The sequence below is a fragment of the Sceloporus occidentalis genome, unplaced genomic scaffold, assembly GCF_023333645.1.
Source record: "Sceloporus occidentalis isolate IW3139 unplaced genomic scaffold, rSceOcc1.0.p SCAF_5, whole genome shotgun sequence".
In the NCBI taxonomy this organism is placed as follows: Eukaryota; Metazoa; Chordata; class Lepidosauria; order Squamata; family Phrynosomatidae; genus Sceloporus; species Sceloporus occidentalis.
The window spans coordinates 120,327,685-120,351,588 of record NW_028316985.1 but is presented as its reverse complement, the minus strand read 5'-3'; the positions used below and the strand labels follow the sequence as shown (position 1 = coordinate 120,351,588).

Below are 23,904 nucleotides of genomic sequence, written 5' to 3'. Positions count from 1 at the left end.
TACTGCAGATGAAGCCTGACCACCACATAATACAGGAGGGCTATTACTTCCCGCAGCTTGGAAACAACATTTCTATTAATGTAGGCTAAAATAGCATTTACCTTCTTTCATGCAGCATCACATTGCTGAGTCATGTTCATTTTATGATCAACAATTATCCCCAGACCCTTTTCACATGTAGTACCTCTGAGACCTGTTTCACCCATCCTATATGTATGCATTTGGTTGTTGGGGGTAAAATGTAGACTTTTGCATTTGTCTTTATTGAAGTTCATTGTATTCTGACCAATTTTCTAGCTTATCAAGGTTCTTTTGAATTGTGTCCCTATCTTCCAGTGTGTTAGCCAGCCCTTCCAGTTTTGTATCATCTACAAACTTGAAAAGGATGCCCTAGAACAGAACCCTGAGGCACTCCACTCAAGACATCCTTCCAGTCTGAAGTGCAGCCATTTATGACAACTCTTTGAGCAAGGTTTTCCAAATAGTTATGGATCAACTTATATATTCCAGAAAAGATCCATTCCATCTGATCAGCTTGCTAATCAAAATATTATGAGGGACCTTATCAAACACTTTGCTGAACCCCAGATTGATGAAATACTGAGCATTCCCACTATCTACTAAATGAATGACCTGACTGAAAAAGATATAAGGTTGTAGTTTTCTGTAGGTTTTTTTGGGTGCATTCTAGAAGAGTTTATTCCTGATGTTTTGCCTGCATCTGTGGCTGACATCTTCAGAGGATGGGGGCATGGAACTTTGTGAGGTATATATACATGTGTGAGCCTTGGTTGTGAGGAAGTGATTTACATATTAATCTGTGTGTTGATCTGTTGTTGATGGTAAGGCCATAGAGCCTTAATTGTTGCGTGTGGTTTCCGGATCAGGGCAACCACATGGCGTGGCTCTGATCTGGCCTTTCCAGGACAAAAAAAGGAGCTGCAAAAAGCAGTTCCTTTTTGCCTCAGATGCTGCTGCCAAATAACCACAGGAGACCGTGTTGGAGGAAAGGCCACAACTTTATTAAGCAAACCATTGGTAGGGTTGGCACAAAGCATGAGGTCAGGATCTGCGAAATCAAACAACCCCACGTTTGTCTGATTAACCACAACCTGGCACCCACCAGGCATTGGGATGACCTAGGGGCTAATGAACACCGTATGACCGCATCTCTGCCATGCGTTCACATATTTGCTAAGCCCCTAGTCACCGGGAGGCGCTCTCACGTTATGGCCCCCGCAATGGCCATACACCTGCCCTATTCGCCCCCGGGTCCCAACTGACTCCCAAACCAGAGCTCCGTAGCCCTGGTACCACACCGTGCAGATCCTGGCCTATGCTGCCACCCCAAAGTTGTGACAAAAAACCCAAACCCAAGCGGTGGGTGGGTGGGAGAAGGCTCAGCTCCTCCTCCCTTCCTGCTTGGCTCCTAACCATCCGGAGCCAAGCGCCGACTGAGGGCCGGGGCTGGCAGCACGGCCTATATAGGCCTAAGCCCCGCCCTCAGTACCACCTGACCAGGAGACTCCTCCTCCAGGGCAGCTGAACCAATCATCTGCCCTGGAGGACCGGAACTCCTGATCACCGAGCCCAGCTCCCAGAGCGTTGCGGGGCGGAAGGGACTCCCTTTCACCCCGCGCACCAATAGGGAGCTGGGGCAAGCCCCAGAGCACTCTGGGGCTTGTAGTCGTTCGCTGCGTCTAGCGGCAAAGCGGTCAGCCCGCCGAGTCGGGCAACCGCTTTTTGTGCCCTGGAAAGGGCATGATAGCCACAGCACTAAAGCTTTAAGTCGCTCCTATGGATGCCACACTCCGACTCCACCCCCAGGCCGGCCTTAATGGTCAGTCTACACAGCCCCACAGTTTACTTTCAGTGTATCTTCTTTCCTGTTGAAGTTGTCCAGTTGTTTGTGGATTTCAGTGGTTTCCCTGTGCATTCTGACCTGGTAGTTGCTGGGATGGTCCAGAATTTCAGTGTTTTCAAATAGCACCCTATGCTCAGGTTGGTTTGTGATGTGTTCTGCTACTGCTGATTTTTCTGGTTGGCCCAGTCTGCAGTGTCTCTCATGTTCTTTGATGCATGTTTGAACACTGAGTTTAGTGGTCCACAGTTTCTCAGTATGCTGTAAACTGCTGCAGCAGTGAGAGGGCCTCTCCTGTCCTCCGCTGAGCACAGCATTTGATGGATTTCCTTCGTCAATCTGTAGCGCATTTGGAGGTTGTGTTCACTACATGCAAATGAACACGACCCAGGGTCAGGGGGTTTCCCCGCAGACAACAGATTGCTATTTAAATAGACACACATATCCTACCACATACCCTCCCACCCTGAGGCCTTGCCATTCAATAGCAGACTAACACACAGATTACCATGTAAATCACTTCATCCCAACCAAGGATCACACAAGTATATATATCCCACATACTTCCATGCCATCACCCTCTGAAGATGCCAGCCACAGATGCAGGTAAAATATCAGGAATAAACTCTTCCAGAACATGGTCACATGGCCTGGAAAACCCACAGAAAACTATGACCAGTAGCTGTGAAAGGCTTCAATTTCACAGATATAAGATTAGTTGTTCTTGACAATTGCCATCAAGATACTACTAGACAGAATCCCGGGTAATCTGTCCTAATATTTTTCCTAGTATTGAAGTCAGGCTAACTGGCCTTTAATTTCCTGGGTTTTTTTTTTTTTTCTTTTTTGAAAAGAGGGATAATGTTTGCTGATCTCATCCTCTGGCACCTCATCTACTCTCCAAGACATCTAAAACATGATGCCAGGTGCTTCTGCAAGTACATCAGGAAATTATTTCAACACTGAGGGATGCAGTTTATCTGTCCCTGCAGATTTGAACTCATTTAGGTTAACTAGTTGATTGTTAACTAACTTTTTATCAAACTTAATTTGCAATTCATATTGATTGCCAAGGTCTCTCTGATGCATGGATGCACACAGTGTTCTCTTAGCAAACTGATTCCCAAACTTTGGTCCTCCAGCTGTTTGGGCTTCAACTCCCTTGGTCATTCTCTTGCTTCAACCATTTTTGGAGGGGGGGGGATTCTTGTTGTCTCCTTCTTGCCTAGCCAGTCTCAGAACATTTTGAGCTTTTACAATCCTTACACTATTCCTGAAAGTTTGGGCTACATGTCCATATTCTTCCTTGGTGATCTATTCTTCCTTCCATTCTTTATACATGCTTTCTTTCTTTCTTTCTTTCTTTTTTCTTTTCACCCCCCCCCCCTCAAGTTTATTGGCCAGCCACAAACATTCCTTATCTATCAGATGTCTCCAATTTTTCTTCTTTCACAGAATTGTTTGCATTTGTGCTTTTAGCTACTTCTTTATGAAAACCCATTCATATCATATTGGTTGTCTTTTTTCCTTTAGCCTCTCTAGCCATGGAATTTTATCCAGTTATTTCCCTGAGCTTGATAAAATCAGTTTGCCTGAAATTCAAGGTTTGTGTTTGACTATATTCTTCTTTCGTTCATGAATTCTAGAATTACATAATCACTTCCATCTAAAGTATCAGTGGCTTTGATTCCAGTAACCAATTCCTATCTCTTGGTTAGAATCAAGTCCAGGATTCCTGACTTTTCAAAGAGGAAATTATTTGCAGTGCACATAAAGAGTTTGCTGGAAAGCCTATGCTTAGCAGAGCTAATCTCCCAGAAGTTATCAGGATCATTAAAGCCCCTATAACTACCAGTTCTTGCATCTTGGAGATTTGTTTGAGAAATGCAGGCTTTGTTGGCCTGTGGTAAACTCCTACCACAAAGTTGCTTTGAACTCCATTTTATCTTCATTTTATCTACCCAGTTACTCTCAACTGATTCAGTTCTGGTGTGCCAGCACATGCCAGATGTTTAACAACTGAAGGGAAAAAACATCAGTGCAGCATTTGCTTCTCTTAGCAAGCCAGCACTAAATAATCTGTATTAATCCATTTGTTTGGAACAGGACAATACTAATGATCCCCTCTCTCTTCTTGTTGCTGTTGTGTGCCTTCTGTTTTACTTCAATGTGCCATTGCCTTATGTTAAGGCTGAGAAAATGTGACTTTCCCAAGGTCATCCACTAAGATCCAAAATGCACTGCAGAAACAATCCAGTCAGAGACTGTTTTAACTGCTCTTGCTCAATACTAGGGAATTCAATACTAGGGAATTCTGTTAATTGTAGTTTCGTGAGACATTTAGCCTTCTCTGTCAGAGAGCTCTGGTGCCACAATAAACTATAATTCACAGGATTTCCTAGCACTGAGCCAGGGCAGTTAAAGCGATCTCATACTGGATTATTTCTAGAGTGTTTTTGGACCTAGGTCTCTGTGCCTGAGTGAGGATGTAAACCCTTGTCCCCAAAACCCTAGCCCAGTGTTCAAACCACTATAGCACACTGGCTCGCCTATCTCTTTATTTATATTAGTTAGTAGTTATCATCACCACTATTTCAAAGGTGGACGCCATTGGTTATGTAGCTAAAATGGTACTGTCCACAGACAAGATGGGAGCATCTTTACGCCCAAGTAAATCCCACATGTCTGAAGTAGTACAAAAGTTTTACTTGAACAAAGAAATAAACCTTAAGGAGAAATCTCAGAACATTGCAGTAAGGACTATGCATACCCTGTGGCAAAAAAATACTGGCTGACTCATATGAGGAAAGGAAGGAAGAAAGAAAGAAAGAAAGAAAGAAAGAAAGAAAGAAAGAAAGAAAGAAAGCCAATGGAAAAACTGGAACCCTTCACATTTGTTGTAGGTCCCACTGTTTTAATATAATGAATATAATTATATTATATTAATGAAATTTTATAGCTCTACAGAAACATAGCTAACAATACTTACTCATAGAATGTATAACTGAAACCTCAACTTGAAACCAAAATTCCCTTCTTTTTACCTAGGAATGGGTGACAATTTCTTTTAATTTCATTTTTTTAATAAGAATTTTCTAAAATTAATGAATTTCTTCAGACTTGACAAGGAAAAAGATTAAAGTAAAAAAAAATTCAAATGTGGTAGAAATCAAAATAACAAATAAAGTGACCCAAGCCCCAGGCTATGAGTGCTTTACTCATCTGGGTATGAATTCCTGTGCATTCAATCACATTAGTTCTAATTTAGGCTTTCTACCTCTGTTTCCTGAGAGACTCCCAGGCTTCAGCACATATATCACAGGTAAGTACAACATGATCTTCTGAATGCTAGAAATAGCACTACCTATTAATTTTGGCCAGTGAAATGGCAATAACGATGCTGCATTGAATGGCATTTCCAAAATTTCTTTCAAAACAAAGATGAAGGCAAGAGAAAACAAAAGTGGCTGATTTTCCCGTTCTAAAATTTACCTCAAATGGAACTCAAAATGTAGAGAAGCTCTACTAGAATCTAGAAATTCCATCTCAGTTTCTCTTTGTAACATCTAGTAGTCCACAACAACAGATGTATAGGGTGCAGTCATAGATACCTTGAATGTGTGTCTGCCTTCTGAGTGGCTGGATAGGGTGGGGAATGTAGTTTTTCACCTGCTAATTTTTAATCTTTATTCAGTTTTGTATAAAGTACAGGAAGAAGGGTCCACTGAGTATTTATTGACTGGCATCATGTTAGTGACTTTGAAGATCCAGATGCTCTGATCTCCTTAGGGAAAGAAAAAACAGGTGCCATCCATTTAACAACCTCATTTCTTCCATCTGACCAAACTGAGAACAGCTGTTTCTCTGAATCACCCCCCTCCCCACCAGAGGTGGACAGTGGGATGAAGTACAGAACAATACAGGATCTCAGCCATTTAATGTATATGCACTCCTCAGAGTGTTTCATATATACTGTGAAATTACCTTTCTTTCTTTTTTTCTCTGCTTCCTAGATATTTTTAAATGCAGACTCGATCCGATTAGGGAATCTACCCATGGGTTCGTTTTCATCTTCTTCCTCCTCATCGAGCTCATCGGCTACTCGACAAACTATCTATGAGCTTTGTGTTTGTCCCAATGGTAAACTTTACCTTTCACCAGCGGGAGCAGGCTCCACATGTCAGTCCAGTAGCAACATCTGTTTGTGGAGCTGAAAGAACGCCTGATCTCTCCTCACACCAGAATAGCCTTTTTGTTACTGTCCCTCTGCTTCACAGTTGTGCTCGGTTTCCCTCGTGCAGTTATGAAGCTCCAAACAGGCCACAGAACAACTTCTTCCAGTATAAGCAAGGAATAAAATGCAACCTTTTTGTCTGGCTTATGGACGTTCAAGATGGATGATGGAAGGTAGAATGAAATGGTTGTCTTCTTCAGGAAACCTGGATCTTAGTACCACCTTTTGCCCAAAAGGGAGAATAACACAGGTGCCTTTGCTATATATGAAGTGAAGCACATTGTTTTAGATTTTTGCAGGAACTGTAAATGAGAAACTGCACATATATACATAAATATAGATATATAGATATAGATATAATAACTGTATAAAATTGCCCAGAGTCTAAAGATGAGATGAATTGGTATGATAAATAACTCTACTGTCTGAAAGCACAATTTTCATATGGCCACCATTTTTAGATGTAAACTTTTATCCTTGATTTTTTTTTAAAAAAAAAGTTGAAGCATTGTATAATGCTTGCTTTTACTAAACTATTAAAATTTAATTCACATTCTGAACAGCAAGAGACAGAATCGCTCCTTTAAGAAGAAGATGATAGCAAAGTGCATTGTTACTGTTTGTCTCCTGCACCTAATGTTTTTTTTTAAAGATTTGGTTAACATTTTGGAGCATTTAGCAATATCACATATTCAGACATAAAACAGCACCCAATTTTAATCAGTGTTCAGCACTGGAATGATTACCTAGCGACTGCATGTAAAGGACTCCTACTGCATATAGGAGCATCAGACACTGCAGGACTACTGAGGCTAAATGGATCTATGGGCTTGATCAGTAAAATGGAAGGGAGGCCACTAGGAGTCCTATGATAGAAAAGGATAGAAGTATAAGGAAACTGAGGCTGTAATTCTTCATTCCCTTCATTGTCTCATGCTAGAATGAAACAGTGCAATAGTTTTCTCACTGCTGCACAAGATTATAAGAGTTCTTGCACATTTTAAAAGCATTGCAGGGGGATGATTTTGGTAGTTTTCTGTAAAAAAATTCACAATTTTTATTTTTTATTATTTTGCACAAAAGCCATGCACAGTTTACAGGTCTGGCTCCAACAGGTTAGGGCCGTCTGAGCAGACACATTGAATTAACTGTTGGATGGTGAGTCAACACATAGGTAAATGCCATTCATCAAGTGGGTCTATTCTAGTTGGGATAAACATTAGTATTTAGGTCACAATCTTTTCCTATAAAATGCATTTTATTTTCACACAATGCAATGTTCTTAGCACATTTTTTGTTTGCATCAACACTAGTCTTTTCTTTTTTCTCTCAAATAAGGGCTGACAATTTCATTGGCAGGGTATCTCAGTGTGTTAAGGAAGCCTTTTCTCTTGAGGATGAAAAAGTTGCAAATATTCTTTACAGCCCTCAAATAAATACATTTTCTTTTTAAAAACATCAGTAGAGTTGGGGAGCATGTTGTGAGAACAGACCACTGAATATCATCATGGATAAATGCATAATCAGTTAGATGCATTTTGGGCAAGGGAGAAGCCCTAGTAGTTTATAATGGGGATGGGGAAGAGATATGTCTTTTCCGGATATCCAATAGCTACACATGAAGCTCTTGCATGCATGTGTTTCCCCATCCCCCCAACATTACAGTGGTAAAAGTGAATATGTGCATACATAACATATTTATTCATTGAAACATTTTTGAAAACAACACCATGACAAATTTCTGGACTTCAGAATAGTGGTCAGATCAAAACAAAGTCATTTAATCACAAGGCTTCTGAAGGAATAACACAGATAACATATGCACTGACAAGCAGTGAGAATGTTGTTCTCATAGTCAGTCATTTGTTATCTGATCTGGATTGTGAGGCATTGTGAGGCAACCTAAGGAGATTTCCCAATAGCTATCTGTACATCCAAAAACCTCTCTGGAGTTGGAAGGGACTTTTGCATAATGTAGATTGGGTCACAGTGAAGGGGGGGGGGGGGGGAGAGACTCCAAATTGGTAGGTGAGCCTGCTTCCAGAAGTCCTTGTGGCACATTCAGTACTGTTCAGGAATGCCTCCTCAACTCTCTGTAGAGGCTTGGGGAGTTTTGATGGCTACAGCAGAAAGAAGAATAGGAAATGTTCTTTTCCTCAGCTTTCCTAAAGTAACCTGTCTTAAGATCCAGTCTGAACATCATTAAATGTCAGTGAGTCAATATGAAATGAAAGAAACACAGAGAGTAGCAAATAGATTAATTCCATGTACACTGCCTCACTCAGGTATGGGCTTTCCAAATTTAGTCACTGGACATCAAAAATGCCATTAAAGATATGTGGGAACAGAGGTGTAAAAGTTATGTTGAAGAGATGCTATGACATTTGCAGGAAATTATATTCAGTAGAAATACACTCAGTATTCAAGCTAGAGTCACAAAGTCAAAACGTGACAAAATGTGACAAGCAACTAGAATGCAAGACTGGTTTACACGTTAGTCTAGTATGCTTCCTAAAACTTTGAAGGTTGCCCCCAATTCCAGTAACATTCCATCTTGGGAAAGTTACATTTTGACTACAGTTCTCAGAATCGCCTATCTAGGATGGTCAGTAACTTTTCCAAGTTTTGGTAATGTAAATAATTTCCTAGCTTCACCTGTAGATGATAGGAAAATTAGAAAAAACAGAATAGGAAGAATCATAAAGAAATTATCATCTCTTATTAATACTGTTTTACAGTCCAGATTATTTAATGTTATTGAATGCAAATCATCTTGAAGTAGGAATGCAAATCCTTGTCTTCACATGCAGGTACAAATAACCGTCATAGTTTTATTCTTGCTATGGGAGAAAATCTATATTCCTCTGCAGCATTCTCCACATATTCAAATGTCCCTAGTGTTGTGGAGGAATTATTCTACTTAAAAAACATGTGGGATTTTTGTCCAACCTCTCTGCCACTGCTAAGCTTTCCTGCACAGGAAGCAGTGGTTTTGACACAGAAAGCAGGGTTTTTCTGCATTTTTTTCTTTGCAGGATAACTACTCTACAACACTTTGGGGTGTCCAAATATGGGGAGAAATCTGTGCAAGATTCTCACTGGTCTATTATGTTTCCTAAAGGGTTTTTCTGATATTTGGGAACTTTCCCCCTTGGGAATAAATAATAATGAATTATCTTTCCATCCCCATCTCAAGGAGTTTTTCCCACTCTTGGAAAGGCATTAAATAAATGTTAATGGTAAAAGAGGCATTAAATGTTAACATGTAAATCAAACCACAAACTGGATATGCTCAGGCATAAAAGGAAGCCATGCTTTCCATCAATTACAGTTAAGTTTGTATCTCAGATGCTTTCTCTTATGTCTCCTCCTCCTTTGCACCTGAGGTGGAGTTTGGATGCATCCATCCTTGGTTTCAAACCCACCTGTGGGTGCAACATTCAAACACTGGGAATTATTGGTTGTTTATAGGTTTTAGACTGCAAATCGCATAATCCCTAGCTATTGGCAGGGCTCCCTTGGTTAAAGGTGTAGTCTAAAACAGCTGGCTGTAACCAAGTATTGTTGATCTGTGGTTTAAACAAAACCCAAAATGTGAATGTTTCAGTGAATTTAATTTGCATAAAATCATAAATAAAAGCTTATTATTTCATGGTGAGCAAGAATAGGAAGGAGGACAAGGAAATGCAGAAACCTGGAGCTTAATGCAACTTGTCCACAACGTGGGAAAATGTGGTTCACTCTAACAACTGTTGTTACACATAATGGTACACATGATGATTTTGCTAAGTGATGTGATTTCTTTTGTAAATCAGTTTGTTAATACAAAGGGGGGAAAGCCTCTCATATGAAGTCATAGGAGGCAATGGAGTTTATCACATGGGAGGAATTTCTCTTAATTTCGAATGAAAAGAAAGTGGGGCCAAGAACGCATTCACGTGAATTCGCTAGTTCAGCGAATTTACATGAATTCGAATTGCATTCGAACTGACTTCCTACTGCCTGAAAATAGCTTGCCATTGCCTGAAATTGTGTGTGTGGTAGTCTATCACGCAATAACATGAAACACCATGATTGCATTCAGACTGACTTCCCATTGCCCGAAATTGCAAGTGGTAGATTATCATGCAATAACATTAAACCCCATGATTGCGTTCGGATTGCCATTGGATTATACTTCCAACTTCTCTTGTCTGATAAACTCCAATGAAACTTCAATGTAGTACAATCATTTGAACAGCAGAAAAATGGGGCAAAGTGTGGATATGGAAAGGTATGATTCCTTGTTAGATATTGTTGTCAATTTACAGGAATCTTTGGGTCTGGAAGAAAAAGGTTAATCCTTGGAGCCACTATAAAGGTTATTGGTATCCAAATGAGTGGATCCTACTTTATAGAGTTGTGGGATTTTTTGCTTTATTTTCGTCTTTGGTAGTTATTCTTTGTTTTAAACTGGCAAATGTGTAGTTCAAAACAATTAATCTGTATACAAAGACTGTTCTCCCAGACAATCAAAACTACTGTGGGAACCAGAAAGGTGCCTGCTTGCACTATCAGGCAGCAATATCTTATTAGACAAGCCAAATTACTTAGGAAATCCTTTGGCTTGGCAACAGAGCCAAATCAGTTCACAAACCTGCCCAAAACTTTCTAAGTTGCACTTGCTTAGTGAGTTCACCATCAGAGTGCTGTCACAGGAACCCCAAGGAAAACTGAATGCATGCCATGTTGAAAAATCTCTCTCTGTGGAACCAGCCAATCAAGATTTGATTTGAGCAAAATCAGATGAGTCCAACATTATAAGGGAAAAGTGAAAAGGGTTGATGGAAATGGGAAGAAATGGTTGGGAAGGGAGGCAATTTGTTTGCCATCTGCAGTCCTTAAGTTTTTCCCTACAACTGCAGATTATGACATATATTGCGGCAGTGTTTTTACTAAATCCATCCACTAAAGTGCAATATATATTTCAAAAGGCCATTCTGCAAACATGGGCAGTGAGATGCTGAGCTGTGTATTTGTGCACTGATTTTATGCATTAACATATGTCTCATCTAATAACTCCTAGCCATGTGGTGGCCTCTGAAAACTAAAGTATTATTCAGTATTTCTAGTTATGTGTAAAGGGAGTTGTCTGCAATCTTCTGGCACAGAGCACAGCCAGCCTTTTCCCCTTATTCATAATAACTAAGAAATCTATGGAAGCATGTTTTATGGTTAACTTGGACTTGCTCCATCACTAGAGATTAGAGATGGCTATCGCTCCATGTGGTTCAAGTCACCAAGTAAAGTAATTAAGCAACTACTGGAAAGTGCTATCTGCCACCACCATAAAAAAAAATGGTAGTAAGAACTTCATCCAACTTTATCATATGAATGTTTGCAAGCAACATAGTGGAAGTTACACAAAGAAGCAGAATAGTATTCCTGGGAGAATTTGTTTTAGGTATTTCTGATTGGAATCCTATCGTATTTCATCTTTTGATGCACTGTGGTTGAGCAAACACTTCCTTCATCTGCTTGAACTGAATTTTGATATGGTTTGGCTTCAAAGCTTGAATTGTTTTTTACACATAAAGAATTTATCTAGATAGATATAAAATGGAAAGAGCAGTTGAAAAATCTTGTGGTGTATGTTTTTAGACAGTGCAGAATGAGACTAAGAACAAGATTAAAGATTGATTAATGTACTCAAGATGCCTTCTCCGCAAAGAGTCTGTTTATTAATTTAAAAAAGTTAATGGGTTGGCATTCTGTGTTGCAGTTACAGATCTGTAACCATTCCATATTCAGTAGTCAGTATTGCCATCATTGTAAATATACCCCACTCCACCTTAACAGCCAGCAACCACATCGAGTTAAGGAGGTCCATTCAGCAGCTGACGGGGTACAAGAAGGAGCCCCCCTCTCACTAGGAAGCAAGACTGCAACAATGAGAAAGAGGATCTCTATCATAATTTTTCAGTGCAGCCTCACTTGCTGGTGAGAGGGGCCTGGAAATGTCATCTTCCTAGCATCCCATTTGGCAGCTGAACCAGCCTCCTTCACCTGTTGCAGCTGCTGGCTGCTAAGATGGGCTTGGGTGATTGAGCCAAATGATATTACTTAATTACATATTACACAGTGCAGACTGTCCTTAAGGGGCCGCCTGCACCCGCCTTCAGCTGCGTCAGATTGGAACCACAGCAACTGCACCCTGGAAATATCTGCAGTGCCACAGATTTAAAGTGCTCCTTTAGCACTGCGTCATGTGGACACAATGCCAGAGGAGGAATCAGGGCATGTGTCAGGGGCCGTCATGCCCCGACTCAGTCCTCAGGCCAGCCTTTGTGGCCAGTGTGCACCACCCCTAAGTAGCCAATGTAGAATATCGGTGGATGTCTTTTAATTGCTAGATCTTTAATTCTTGAGAAAACACCTCTATATGTGATGTGGAATATTGGGAATGAAATAAAGGGAAAGCTGCCCTTCCCTGATCTCTCTTGAACAGTAAATTATTATTATTATTATTATTATTATTATTATTTATTAAACTTTATTTGTGAAGCGCTGTAGATGTATTGGCCAAATGAGATAGTTACAGCTATGGGGATGGGGATATTATATGTATAATATATTGTATATTGGAATGATTTTTAGATGTAAGCCACTTTGATTGTTTGGCAACAGAAAAGCAGGGTATAAATAAAGTATTATTATTATTATTATTATTATTATTATTAGCTATTTCTGGAATAGAGAGTATAACATTGTACCTACTTGCTATATAGATGTTAAACATGTGATGCCTCTCAAAGGGAGGAGGGAAAGGTTAGGGGAGCCTAACTCCCCACAAAAGTAAATATATCCTAGACTATCTACTTAGTTAAGAAAATGTAATTAAGTATGGTCTTCTGGCCTGACCCAATCCCCCAAATTCATTTTAAGAATCAGCCACCAGATCAGCCAGTCACTGGTGGTGGGACAACCTCCTACTGGTTGCAGACTGCCAGCTGTATGGGTCTAGGTGGCACCTTAAGGTGGAATGGGGACTGCTGGCTGCCTGTGTAGGGTTTGTGAATACAGAACAGTTACTCATCCACAACCCTAGGTTACAAATCTGTATCTGCAGTACTGAATACCAGCTGTGGTTGATTACCAAGGATTCCAAACCAGACATTAAAAGGGCTAAGCTCTCTCACCTTTCTGCTTGAATTGGCAAATCTGTCAGTGTTGTTTTCGCTCACATTCATTTTTTAAAAAAAATATTCTGACTTCTTTCCATCTAAGATTTGGAAAAATATGTGGGCTTTAGTAAGTTATTATCCCCCTCCAATAAGCACTCCAATCCAAACCAAATTCCTATGTATCCCTACTTATGCATCAATCTGGACACCTAGGCCTGTTACAGACAGCCAAAATAAAGCTGCTTCGAGTCACAGTGAAGGTATGGTATTTCAATGATGCATGCATCCTAAGAGTCCAGAAGTCACACCAAAGCCACGCTCCAGACTGGAGCATGGCTTTGGTGTGGCTTCTGGACTTTTAGGATGCATGCATCATTGAAATACCATACCTTCACTGTGACTCGAAGCAGCTTTATTTTGGCTGTCTGTAACAGGCCAAAGTGTACTCACCAAAGTCACACATATCACATTCCAAATGAAAAGATGGGACCTGGCTTTGAAACAAAGGGATTTACAGTGAACAGCTGGCATTGCTAGTTCTTTTATATCAATAGCCAGGAATCATAGAATGTTTAAGTTTTGAATTGGTTAGACCCTGTAGAAGAAAGCCATTGCATTTGGAGAAGGGGAGATAAAGTATGCATAAGTCATGTGCAAACATGTTGTATAAAGTCTACCACCAATACTAACAAGTAATGATGTTCTTCATTCACCTGTATTTTTAATGTAGTTACACAGCTGGGGTAATAACATTTACCCAGCTGCTTGACTGAGTCAAACCAATGGTTCATCTAACTCAGAGCTGTTCCTCCTAACAGGCTTGGTCTGAAACAGAATTTTCAGGATCTTAAGCAGAGTTGTTTGACAACCTTTCTACATGGAGGCTACAGATGCCAGAAATTAAACCTGGGACTGGCTTCTGTTCAGCACCTTTCTATATATCCTATATAATTGGACTGGGATTTCTTTTCTAAAGAGAAACTGAAGGTGCCATCTGCCATGAGCTACCCTACAATATTGCAGCCTTCCCCTCAGGTACCACTTACATTGGGCAAGGAAAGATCAGGTCTCAGGCAGTGCTCAATGGAAATCCACATAAATCAGTGAACAGAAAACAAGATGCAGTGGCTATAAGCAAGCAGCCCTCTAATGAGGTTTCCACTCTTCTTCATTATTCCACAGATCCCAGTTGGAGCATATAAAATGTGTGTGAAAATAAATATTTCTTTTAAAAAAAAATCTGGTACAGAAGAAATGTAAATTTAAAGCCCTGTGCTATGATTATATTAATCAAAGACATCCAGTCTCTAAATATTGTCCTATTTGCACACCATGAAAAATGGTACCTCAATTTCCCAGTTACTCTGGCCTCTTCAGAATACATCATGAATATTAGATAATTCAGAGAGAGAGAGAGAGAGAGCAAAAAAAAAAAAACTACTGCAAGGTTAGTGGATGCAGTCTCTTTTCAAAATAAAACTATATAACAATCTCTTTGAGCACTGTTACTTGTATCTTGGGTTTGTTCTTTCCTTTTTTTTTAATGCATTGGTTTAATATTAAAGACCAAAGACTGATATTTCTGTTATATATTATACAAGAACACTGCACCTTCTGCTTCTCACTGCTAGAATGAAGAGAATGATGCATTGTTAACTGCTACATGAAAGGCTAACATGTTTTAGATCTGTGAATTATTTTGTACTTTCAGTATTTCCCATTACTATTTTGTTTTAAAGGGAAAGTGAGTTTGGGTTATTGACTGCTGTTTGTTTCATTCATGGTCGATATATGAGAATTAGAAGAAATGTCTGTTGAAAGGATGCCAGAAAATCTTTCCTTCAGTCAAATGTTCTGATTGTGGTTAGGATCTACCATTTTTGCTCCATGAATGAATAAGTTTCAATTCATGGAAGGAATTCTTTCCATGAGGAGAACTCTGCTTGTGAAGGGATGTTTGTGCTGCAAAAACTTAAGATCTGTGTCTAAATTTCTCCCTCCCCCTTCTCTGGTGTTCTGGCTGGCTAAGAGATTTGAAGTATAAAAGAAAGATTATTAGACATTGATGATGATTGCGATGATGATAGGAAGTAAGAAATATTATTCTCTTATGATAGTAAGGAAAAATGGTTCTAATGGCCAGTGACTGGTTTCTTTTGTGCCAACTTCCCTAGGGCCATGCTGGCTAATGATTGTGGCCATTGTAGTCAAATACATCTGGAAGGTTAAGAAGGTACCAGATTAAGAAGGTAAAGGGATCCCTACAATTAATCTAGATGTCTATCAAATCGAGCAACCTTGACATGTACTCATTCACTACACTGAAACTGCAAAATTGTTTCAAATTCAAAGGTCCAATGGCTTAGTTGTATTTTTAAACCCACCCAACAACCCCCGCGATCTGTTAATTTCTTTGTTTTGTTTGACTACTTTCATGTTAATGTTTTCCTTCTGTATATAGATATACAAAAGAGATGGAACTATTTTCTTACACACTCTATGCAATATGTTTGTAAAATTGCAATATTACCAAATTACAAAAGCTGTGCTTTTGTACTCTCTTGCTTTATGTGAAACAAATCTTTTTTCTATTTAAATGGATTGATTGTCTTATTAACTGTAGATAACCTATTAATTCACAAGCAGTATATGGATATCTTGAATTTTTGTTGTCATTTTCTTTCAACTAAAAACAGCAAGGTTTTGGAAACTGGAATCTGCCTTTATCAGAAAGGGAATCTCTGAATATTTTATTATACAGTTTAAGTTTCTTAATTCTCCTTATATCTAGATTTAAATCTTTCATCTAGTGCCAAAGAGGAAAATAAGATTCTAAATGTCATCCATCTTAAATTCTGTAGAAAAACATAACACTAACTGGGCAAGCAAATGGAAAAGTCTTTAAAAAACTGGCTTTGATTTCAAGAAACAATTTGCTTAGGCTGAGCATAGCTAGAACTCATCATCAAAGCATAATAGTTTCTTATTAGCCTTTTGTGTCAACTGGCAAGTAAAGTAGTAGTTGCAATACTGACCAGATCTTGGGACTGTATATCAAAACTAATGGATGCAGTGGCTTAGAGGCTAAGATACCAATTCTGATGATCAGAAGGTTGGCATTTCAAGGCCCGAGTGCTGCATGATGGGGTGAGCTCCCATTACTAGTCCCAGCTTCTGGCAACCTAGCAGTTTGAAAGCATACAAATGCAAGTAGATAAATAGATACCACTTTGGTGGGATGGTAAAAGCATTTGGGTGCAGTCATGCTGGCCACAGACCACCGGAGTCATCTTCAGACAATGCTGGCTCTTCGGCTTAGTAATGGAGATGAACACTGTCCCCTGCAGTGGGTTATGACTAGACATTCATGTCAAGGGACTACCTTTAACTTTATATCAAAACTAGGGAGCCAGCAGGCCAATAGCTGTGTCTCCTCAAATTCTCCTTTGTTAAAACAGAAGATAACTGGGCTTGATTGTCTAGTTTCTCAGTTCAAGACAGAGGCATTTTAAGGCTTGTAAAGTTACTCTTTGCACTTTAACTACTGGAATACTGGGAGTTGGAATCCAAAACAGTAACTTTTTCAAGGTACTAGGCACCTTCAATTATCTTTTCTCTTTTGCCATAATTAAAACTACAGCAGGCCTTTGGTATCTGTTGGGGTTTGGTTCCAGCCACTCTTCCACACGCCAAGGATACTTAAATCCAGGATGCTCAAGCCCCAATATATACAATGGCATGGTAAAATGGTGTCCATGGTTTGCTTTTTGGAGTTTTAAAAAAATATATTTTCATGCCATAGATGGTTGAATCCATAGATGCAGAATCCATGGATACAGAGAGCAAACTGTATACCAATAATTTTCTGTCCACTAGACTTGACTTCAGCCTTATTTTTAGCAAACAATAGCCCTTCTCATTATGAACACATATATATGGCACATGAGGAGTTTTCAAAATGTATATAGTTTTGATATAGCATTGAAATCTGCCTAAATTCTGGTCTAAATAGTTCAAGGTTCATACAATGTATTGCTGAAATACGTTGTTCATTTTATATTTCATTTCTACCTTTTTTGTAATTGGGGGTGGAGGGCTCACAAACAAAGTTTTAAAATATATTATGAAACCATAAAAAGTGTTGAAACTAAAAATACAAATAAAACACGTAATTTGAAATAGGAGACCAAGGGTAAAAGATGTATGTTATTTAAAAGGCCTTAGTTGGGGTGCTATGTGAGAACCAACCCAGGCCATGATATTTAGAGGCCAAAATGTGAGACATAGAGATACCCCCTAGTAGTGTCAGTAATACATTGATATATTAAACACACAGCTGGTCAAAGAACCAAGTCTAACAAAGGAGACTATATACAGTATGACACTGTATCCACAGGACTGGCATCTGTGGTTTCACTTACTCACGTCTGAAAACAAATAAGGTCTCTCTAGATATCTGGAGGTCCTCCATTGTGACTCTTTTGTCAACCTCCATCAGAAATATAGAGTTTGATATTATCCGTGATTTTCACTATCTGCAGTAATTCTGGGAACATATCCCCTGTACATACAGTAGTCGAACTGTATATACATGCATAGTTTTCAAGGCATTGCATTCACCCTGATGTCCCCTTTCCTTGACCTTAGCACCAGACATGAAAGGCCCAGTCCTGAGATATGGAAACCCTAGGCATCGGTCAATATAAGTCTCTTCATCTATATTAGTGGTCCCCAAACTGTGCCCTTTAAGAGATTTTGGACTTCAACTCCCAGAAGCTTCAGCCATGTTGGCCAATAGTCTGGGATTCTGGGAGCTGAAGTCCAAAACCCCTTAAAGAGCATAGTTTGGGGATCACTTGTCTATATGATATACCATAAGGGCCATAAAAATGATACCAGGCAAATCTTTTTCTGAAAGTTGGTCTAAAACTAGTGTCATACTAGTGACATCACTAGTTGATACCTCTCTTATTTTGGTGACTGCAGTTGAAACAGGAATTATAAAGGTGATTCTATAATAAATAATAGAACTATTTGATAGAAAATGTCTACGAGGCAACATAGTCCCAATTTTGGGGGTTTAAAATGTTAAAACTGCCATATTAAAAGAGGCCCAGAAACAAATGGAGAGAGAGCCACTGGCAAAGTTGGATGTGCAATGTAGTCAAAATGGCTTAATCCTAATTAGTGATCTGGTGGTCCTTTTCTGTATCCTTTTCTAGCAATCCTGGTTTCTAATGCATCTAAGGCATGTATTATTGTGGGCAATTAAATTCCTATATAGAAGTTTGCATCTGGCAACAGAAAATGGCAAAAGACTCCTTGCTCCATAGAGGTCACACACAGCATATTCTCAGTATATGTAACCAGGCAACAAGCATCCAAGAAAATCTTTAATAATGATCAGATCTAATAATTGCATTCATTATTATATAAACACTCTGAAATATGTGACTTTTACACTGATGGTAAGCTTAGCATTTTTTTAAAAAAATAATCAGTGTACTCTTAAATGTACACTGTTTGTACACTGGTTGGTTCTGGCCTTTCCAAATGGTATCCTTTCTATGGGTTACAATTCTTAGACTGAACAAACCACCCCAAAGGAGGAGTGATAACATTGTGATTGCTTGCTGAGTAGACAGAGATTTCAGCACTCATACAAAATGTTCTTTCCGAAAACCAGAAAGTGCCTAGGAGACAAATTACCCACTACAACCACCAATGGATTCAGTGATATTTCATAATTGTAACTGGGAATATTTTCCCACCTCTTTCCACTGGTGTTGGTGTATTCAATTTAATAAATATCCATTGGAAAGAAAAATGCTCCAGGGTACAAATTAATTACAAATAAGTGCACTTCTGCTTTAACCACACATCAGGCTTTGTTTGAAGGGATGCTTTACTCTGGCTTGAGGTAGTAAAATAGGCTGGAATCCTGTATGGGAGATGTGTGCATGATTTACAGAAATATATAATATGTAACTGGATATGTCTGTACCCAGTAGAGGGATGCTGTTACATAACTACATAGCAGAGCCAACAATGGGATGGATACGCAACAGGACTGGTGCACATAACATTGGTCCCAACGTGCATTGGGCACTCTTGTTGGTATCCTGTTTTGCATCTTCACAATTCACTAACAGGGTTTCTTAGTGCCTCTGCTACTTACAGTTAAGGGTACACAAATATATGCTGAGTGAAAGGTCATATAGTATTCCAGCGACAACCTTTTAAAAAGCAGTTGCCTGTTTGGAATTGCTCCATAATGATTAAACTTGCTTGTGTATCAGTGGCAGATAAAACTAGATTTTCCCCTCCCTTCTTCCTTCCCTCCTTCCCGTCCATCCTTCCTTCCTTCCTTCCTTCCTTCCTTCCTTCCTTCCTTCCTTTCTTCCTTCCTTCCCTTTCTTTTTCTTTTTCTCTCTTGAACATTGTAGGCAGTGGATCAACTAGGTTCTGAAAGTTTGATTCTGTGTAGCATTGTGCATAAAAGACCTCTTACAACCACAATCCCACACAATAATAAAATGTATTGAAGATTTTTGAAAACCTGTTCAGCTTATTATCTCCAGTTTCCAAAACCTTGCATGGATCTAATATGTTAGTTTTTGAGGGGGGAGGGGAAATTAGTTTTTCAGTCTAGTACATTATATACTTTTTAGAAAGTTACAAATTATATATCTAAACAACAGAAATTTACTAGTGGCCATATATTTCTGATAACTGAAAGGGAAAAATACATTCAAATCATATTGCCTCTTTTTGCAGGACAGTATAATTTCATTCTTCATATAAATGTCTCTATACAAGCCAATATAAACAAAATTTGATACTGTACAGTCTGTCTAACAAGTTTTACCTCCGTTAGACTATTGTGATAAAGTATTTACATTCCAACACAAAATTTCTACATAGTGTATTATTCCCTTTTAGGAAATTGAAAGAATTGTTTATTACTAGAATTGGAAAAAAAAGTATATCAATGTATTATCATGTCGTGAAGTATGAAGAGCTATGTTATATCAGTTTTTAAATATATGTAAATAAACATCTTTATTCATATATATGGTTTGATGTGAAACTTTCTTTTATTGAGTTGTGCAGTTTATTCATAATACTCTTTTGGAGTTAGGGTTAGTGGGTATGTATTTCATCAGTTTATGAATCAGAAATTATGCCAAAGACTTTTCACATGATTTGAGGTTGTTTTACAAAGTTGGTAGAGAATTCTGACCTCCACAGCAACCAATAACTAAAAACAAGTGGAGGGATTTAAAACAGGGTAAGTTGAATTTACACCATCATAAGAGGAAGACCACCAAAGTCTTTCAACCTGGTACAATACAAAGATAAAGCAGACATTCAGAGAAATGCAACACAGAAAGATTTTCATAGCTCTATCCAGCACCAGTACTACCCTGCATTGCTATATTTCCCTGTCAAAAAAAGAAAAAACTGTCACACTGGTAAGCCCTCATTGGAAGTTTATGTAGCGCCATGGTCAGACAGCAGATTTATTTTATAGTCCTAAGGATTCTCCCTCCAAGAGAAATCTTGAGCCAGGCAAGCTATGGCAGCCAGCTATTGCCTAACTTTCAGCAGAAATAGAACAGTTTAAGAATCGGTGCATGAGTTTATTTTCTTTATTAATTTAAAATTATATTGTGCCTTTCTTATGAAATTACCCAAGGTGGCTATCAGCATACCATTAAGACAACAACACAACAATGAATCAACAGACTAATATAGAAGTATATAACAAAAAAGCAAGGGAAAACCTAAAGATGCATGAGTAGCAAAAAAATAAATAATAAAAATCGCGGCCCATAAAAATCTATAGCATTTTGTTAATACATGAAAAACATAAAGGAAACAGCAAATCCAGAATAATAAACTAATCGCCAATTTTGTTTAAAGGCTATTCATAAGTGCTAGGATTTAGTCTGCCAGATTTTATGGACCTCTCCGTGGACTTATGCTTCAAAGGCACACTGCATACCGTATTCAGGTAACAGTGGGCCTGAACAGACAGGCCAAAATAAAGCTGCTTTGGGTCATTTTATTTTGGCCTGTCTGTTTGAGCCCAGTGAGTTTAATACATTGAAGAAGGGCTGTGCTGACAACCCTACCAGCAGCATCATATGCTCCAAATGTCCTCACTCCCACCACTGTGCAAGGATGTATGCAGCAAGGTAGGCCACATGAGTAGGTCTCAACACTTTCTGAAATATCGAGAACACTAGATTCCAGAACACAAAATGCATGGGTTTAGGGGCAGAGCCAGCAACTCACTTCCATTCCCCTTCGGTAATGTATGAAAAGGACTAAAGTCAATGATACTACTGAGGACACCTGCTCCTGGTGTCTCTCCACCAAACACTCAGATAAATGCTTCTGATATTCTCTGGAGTACATAGACCATCACATGCCTAAAAATATTTTATGAGACACCAGCACACTTGGGCAGAGAAGGCTAAAGACCTTGTCAAACTATCAGTCACAGGATTCCATAGTATGATGCTACAGCATTTAAAGTGGTGTCAAACTAGATTATTACTACAGCGTAGATGCGTCTTTGGATACCCAGGAGCCAGTGATTTCTCTGGATTCAAAAACCTTTGGGGAAAGTAAGCATGAAGTAAGGTCCCTACTCAATTTTGGCCTTTCTCTAAAGTAAAATTGGGAAAAAATTAAAAAGAAAACGATCCCCATATTTGCTTTGAAAAGACATACCAAAATCCCTTCATCTAGTAGTGAACATGATTCGTTGCTCAGAGGTGTGCCTAAGGCCCCATACAGACAGGACAAAATAAAGCTGCTTTGGGTCACTTTGGAGGTTTGCTGTTTAAATGTTGCATGCATCCTAAGAGTCTGGAAGCTGCGCCAAAGCCACGATCCAATCCTAAGTACTGGAGCACAGCTTTGGCACAGCTTCCAGACTCATGCAACATTTAAACAGCATACCTCCAAAGTGACCCAAAGCAACTTTATTTTGGCAGTCTGTATGGGGCCTAAGTTTACCTACTGTAAAACTTTGAGGTGCATTTTTAGCTCTCTGTTTGCACAGGAAAGAAAAGCAAAAAAAAAAAAAAAATTAAATAGGGAAAACAAAACAAATGACAATTTTTTATGAATGATGCAAAGGGGAGAAGAGAGAGAGTAAAAGTGATAGATCTGAGTAAGAAAATGGCTGCCTTGCTGAAACTTGGCAGGAAACTGGAAAAATTGAGTGGCGGTGAATGAAGGTTATATTTACTGACAGCAGGCAGTAAATCAAGAAATATTTGAAAAGTGGTCAGCAACAATTTAAAATAAACAAATGCAAAGCTACAAACAGAGAGAGAAATTCATGCCAGTTTGAGACACATTTTGCTTACTTTTCATGCCGTCAGTTGACACCCATCATACCATCAATATTTCCCTGACTTGGTATCTGTTTGGCCTCCCTTTGACCTTCCAAGCTATTTCCAGCTGATATTCTCCAAAATATGCAGTGACAGTTGTTAAATGCCACATCTGAGATACAAATAATATACTGTCATCATTCCTTTCTGCCAGTTGTATTTTGATATCACATTCACAGCCAGGTTTCAGCAATTCACATGATAAGCTTGCTGCAGGTCACAAGATCACATTACATCTTTATATTTAAAAGGACAGGTTCATGTTATTACTTTTTTTACTGAGAAGTTATTACTTTTTTACTGAGAACTCTTGGGTTCTGTACAAGGTTCAGTCTCCCAGATACTAGAGCTTTACTTGGCAGGATGTGGAGTAGACAACCACAATGTTAGCATAAGCACCATAGTAATGTTATAAACTACTTTATTCTTACATCAGGGATAGATGAGGGCTGAATAAAAGGGTGAGACCTGTATGACCAGAATTGTGGCCTTACAGGTGTTGTGGCTACTGCACTGAGGTCAACATTATTATTTCTGTTTCATGGGCTGGGGAGCTCAGCCTGAAATATAGTACCTAGAAACAGGTGAGCTCAGAGGAATATTTAAACTAGAAATATGACAAATTTGGGGGGCAGTTTTCACACCACTTAAAGTAGACTGAGTGGATGCTGAAGTTTGTCTCACAGTATTGGAGTAAGTCTTATGACCTACAGTGTTTGATTCCTTAGTCTTGATATGCTTACTGTAACTATCAAAGTCAAGACTGGGGTGATGCCAAAACTTGTTCAAATTCAGTTATGTTAGTTTTGCCCTTCATTGTTTAGTGTGATGAACTGAAACAGAATACCAGATAGAATATGCAGGAAGTATTAGATGACTACAAACATCTTGTACTTGTCACAGTGATCAGGCAAAAAAAAAAAAAAATCTTTACAGATAGTGACTTAGGGGCTCGACAGACCAGCACTTTATGCTGGCCTGGACATGGACTAGGGTTCAGTGTTCACACACTGGAAACCCTTACCGCACCATCCCACTGCCATCATGGTGCGCGTCCATCCACACAGTGCATGCCATGATGACATCCGTGGTGCGCAGCACCAAAACAGTGCTGGCCAGAAGGGCATCATTTTGGTGCATGAGTGATCTGTGACGACCCTTCCAGGAAACTGCTCAGAGCAACTTCTTTAGGGAGCAGGTTGGTGCTACAGCATGCCGCTTCTGTGGCACCAA

At 39.1% G+C, this 23,904-nt stretch overlaps 1 protein-coding gene across 3 annotated transcripts in view; it reads left to right on the top strand.

Moving 5' to 3' along the window:
• SGCZ (sarcoglycan zeta) overlaps positions 1 to 23,904 on the top strand; it is a 674,993-nt gene that overhangs the window by 610,251 nt on the left and 40,838 nt on the right. Inside the window, exon 8 of one of the 3 annotated variants that reach the window (XM_089526977.1) lies at positions 5,875 to 6,345. The exons of the other annotated variants lie outside the window; for them this stretch is intronic. Coding sequence (XP_089383103.1) covers positions 5,875 to 6,075 — 201 coding nt within the window. The 3' untranslated portion in view covers positions 6,076 to 6,345. The remainder of the gene's footprint in view (positions 1 to 5,874; positions 6,346 to 23,904) is intronic. 3 annotated transcript variants of the gene reach the window in all.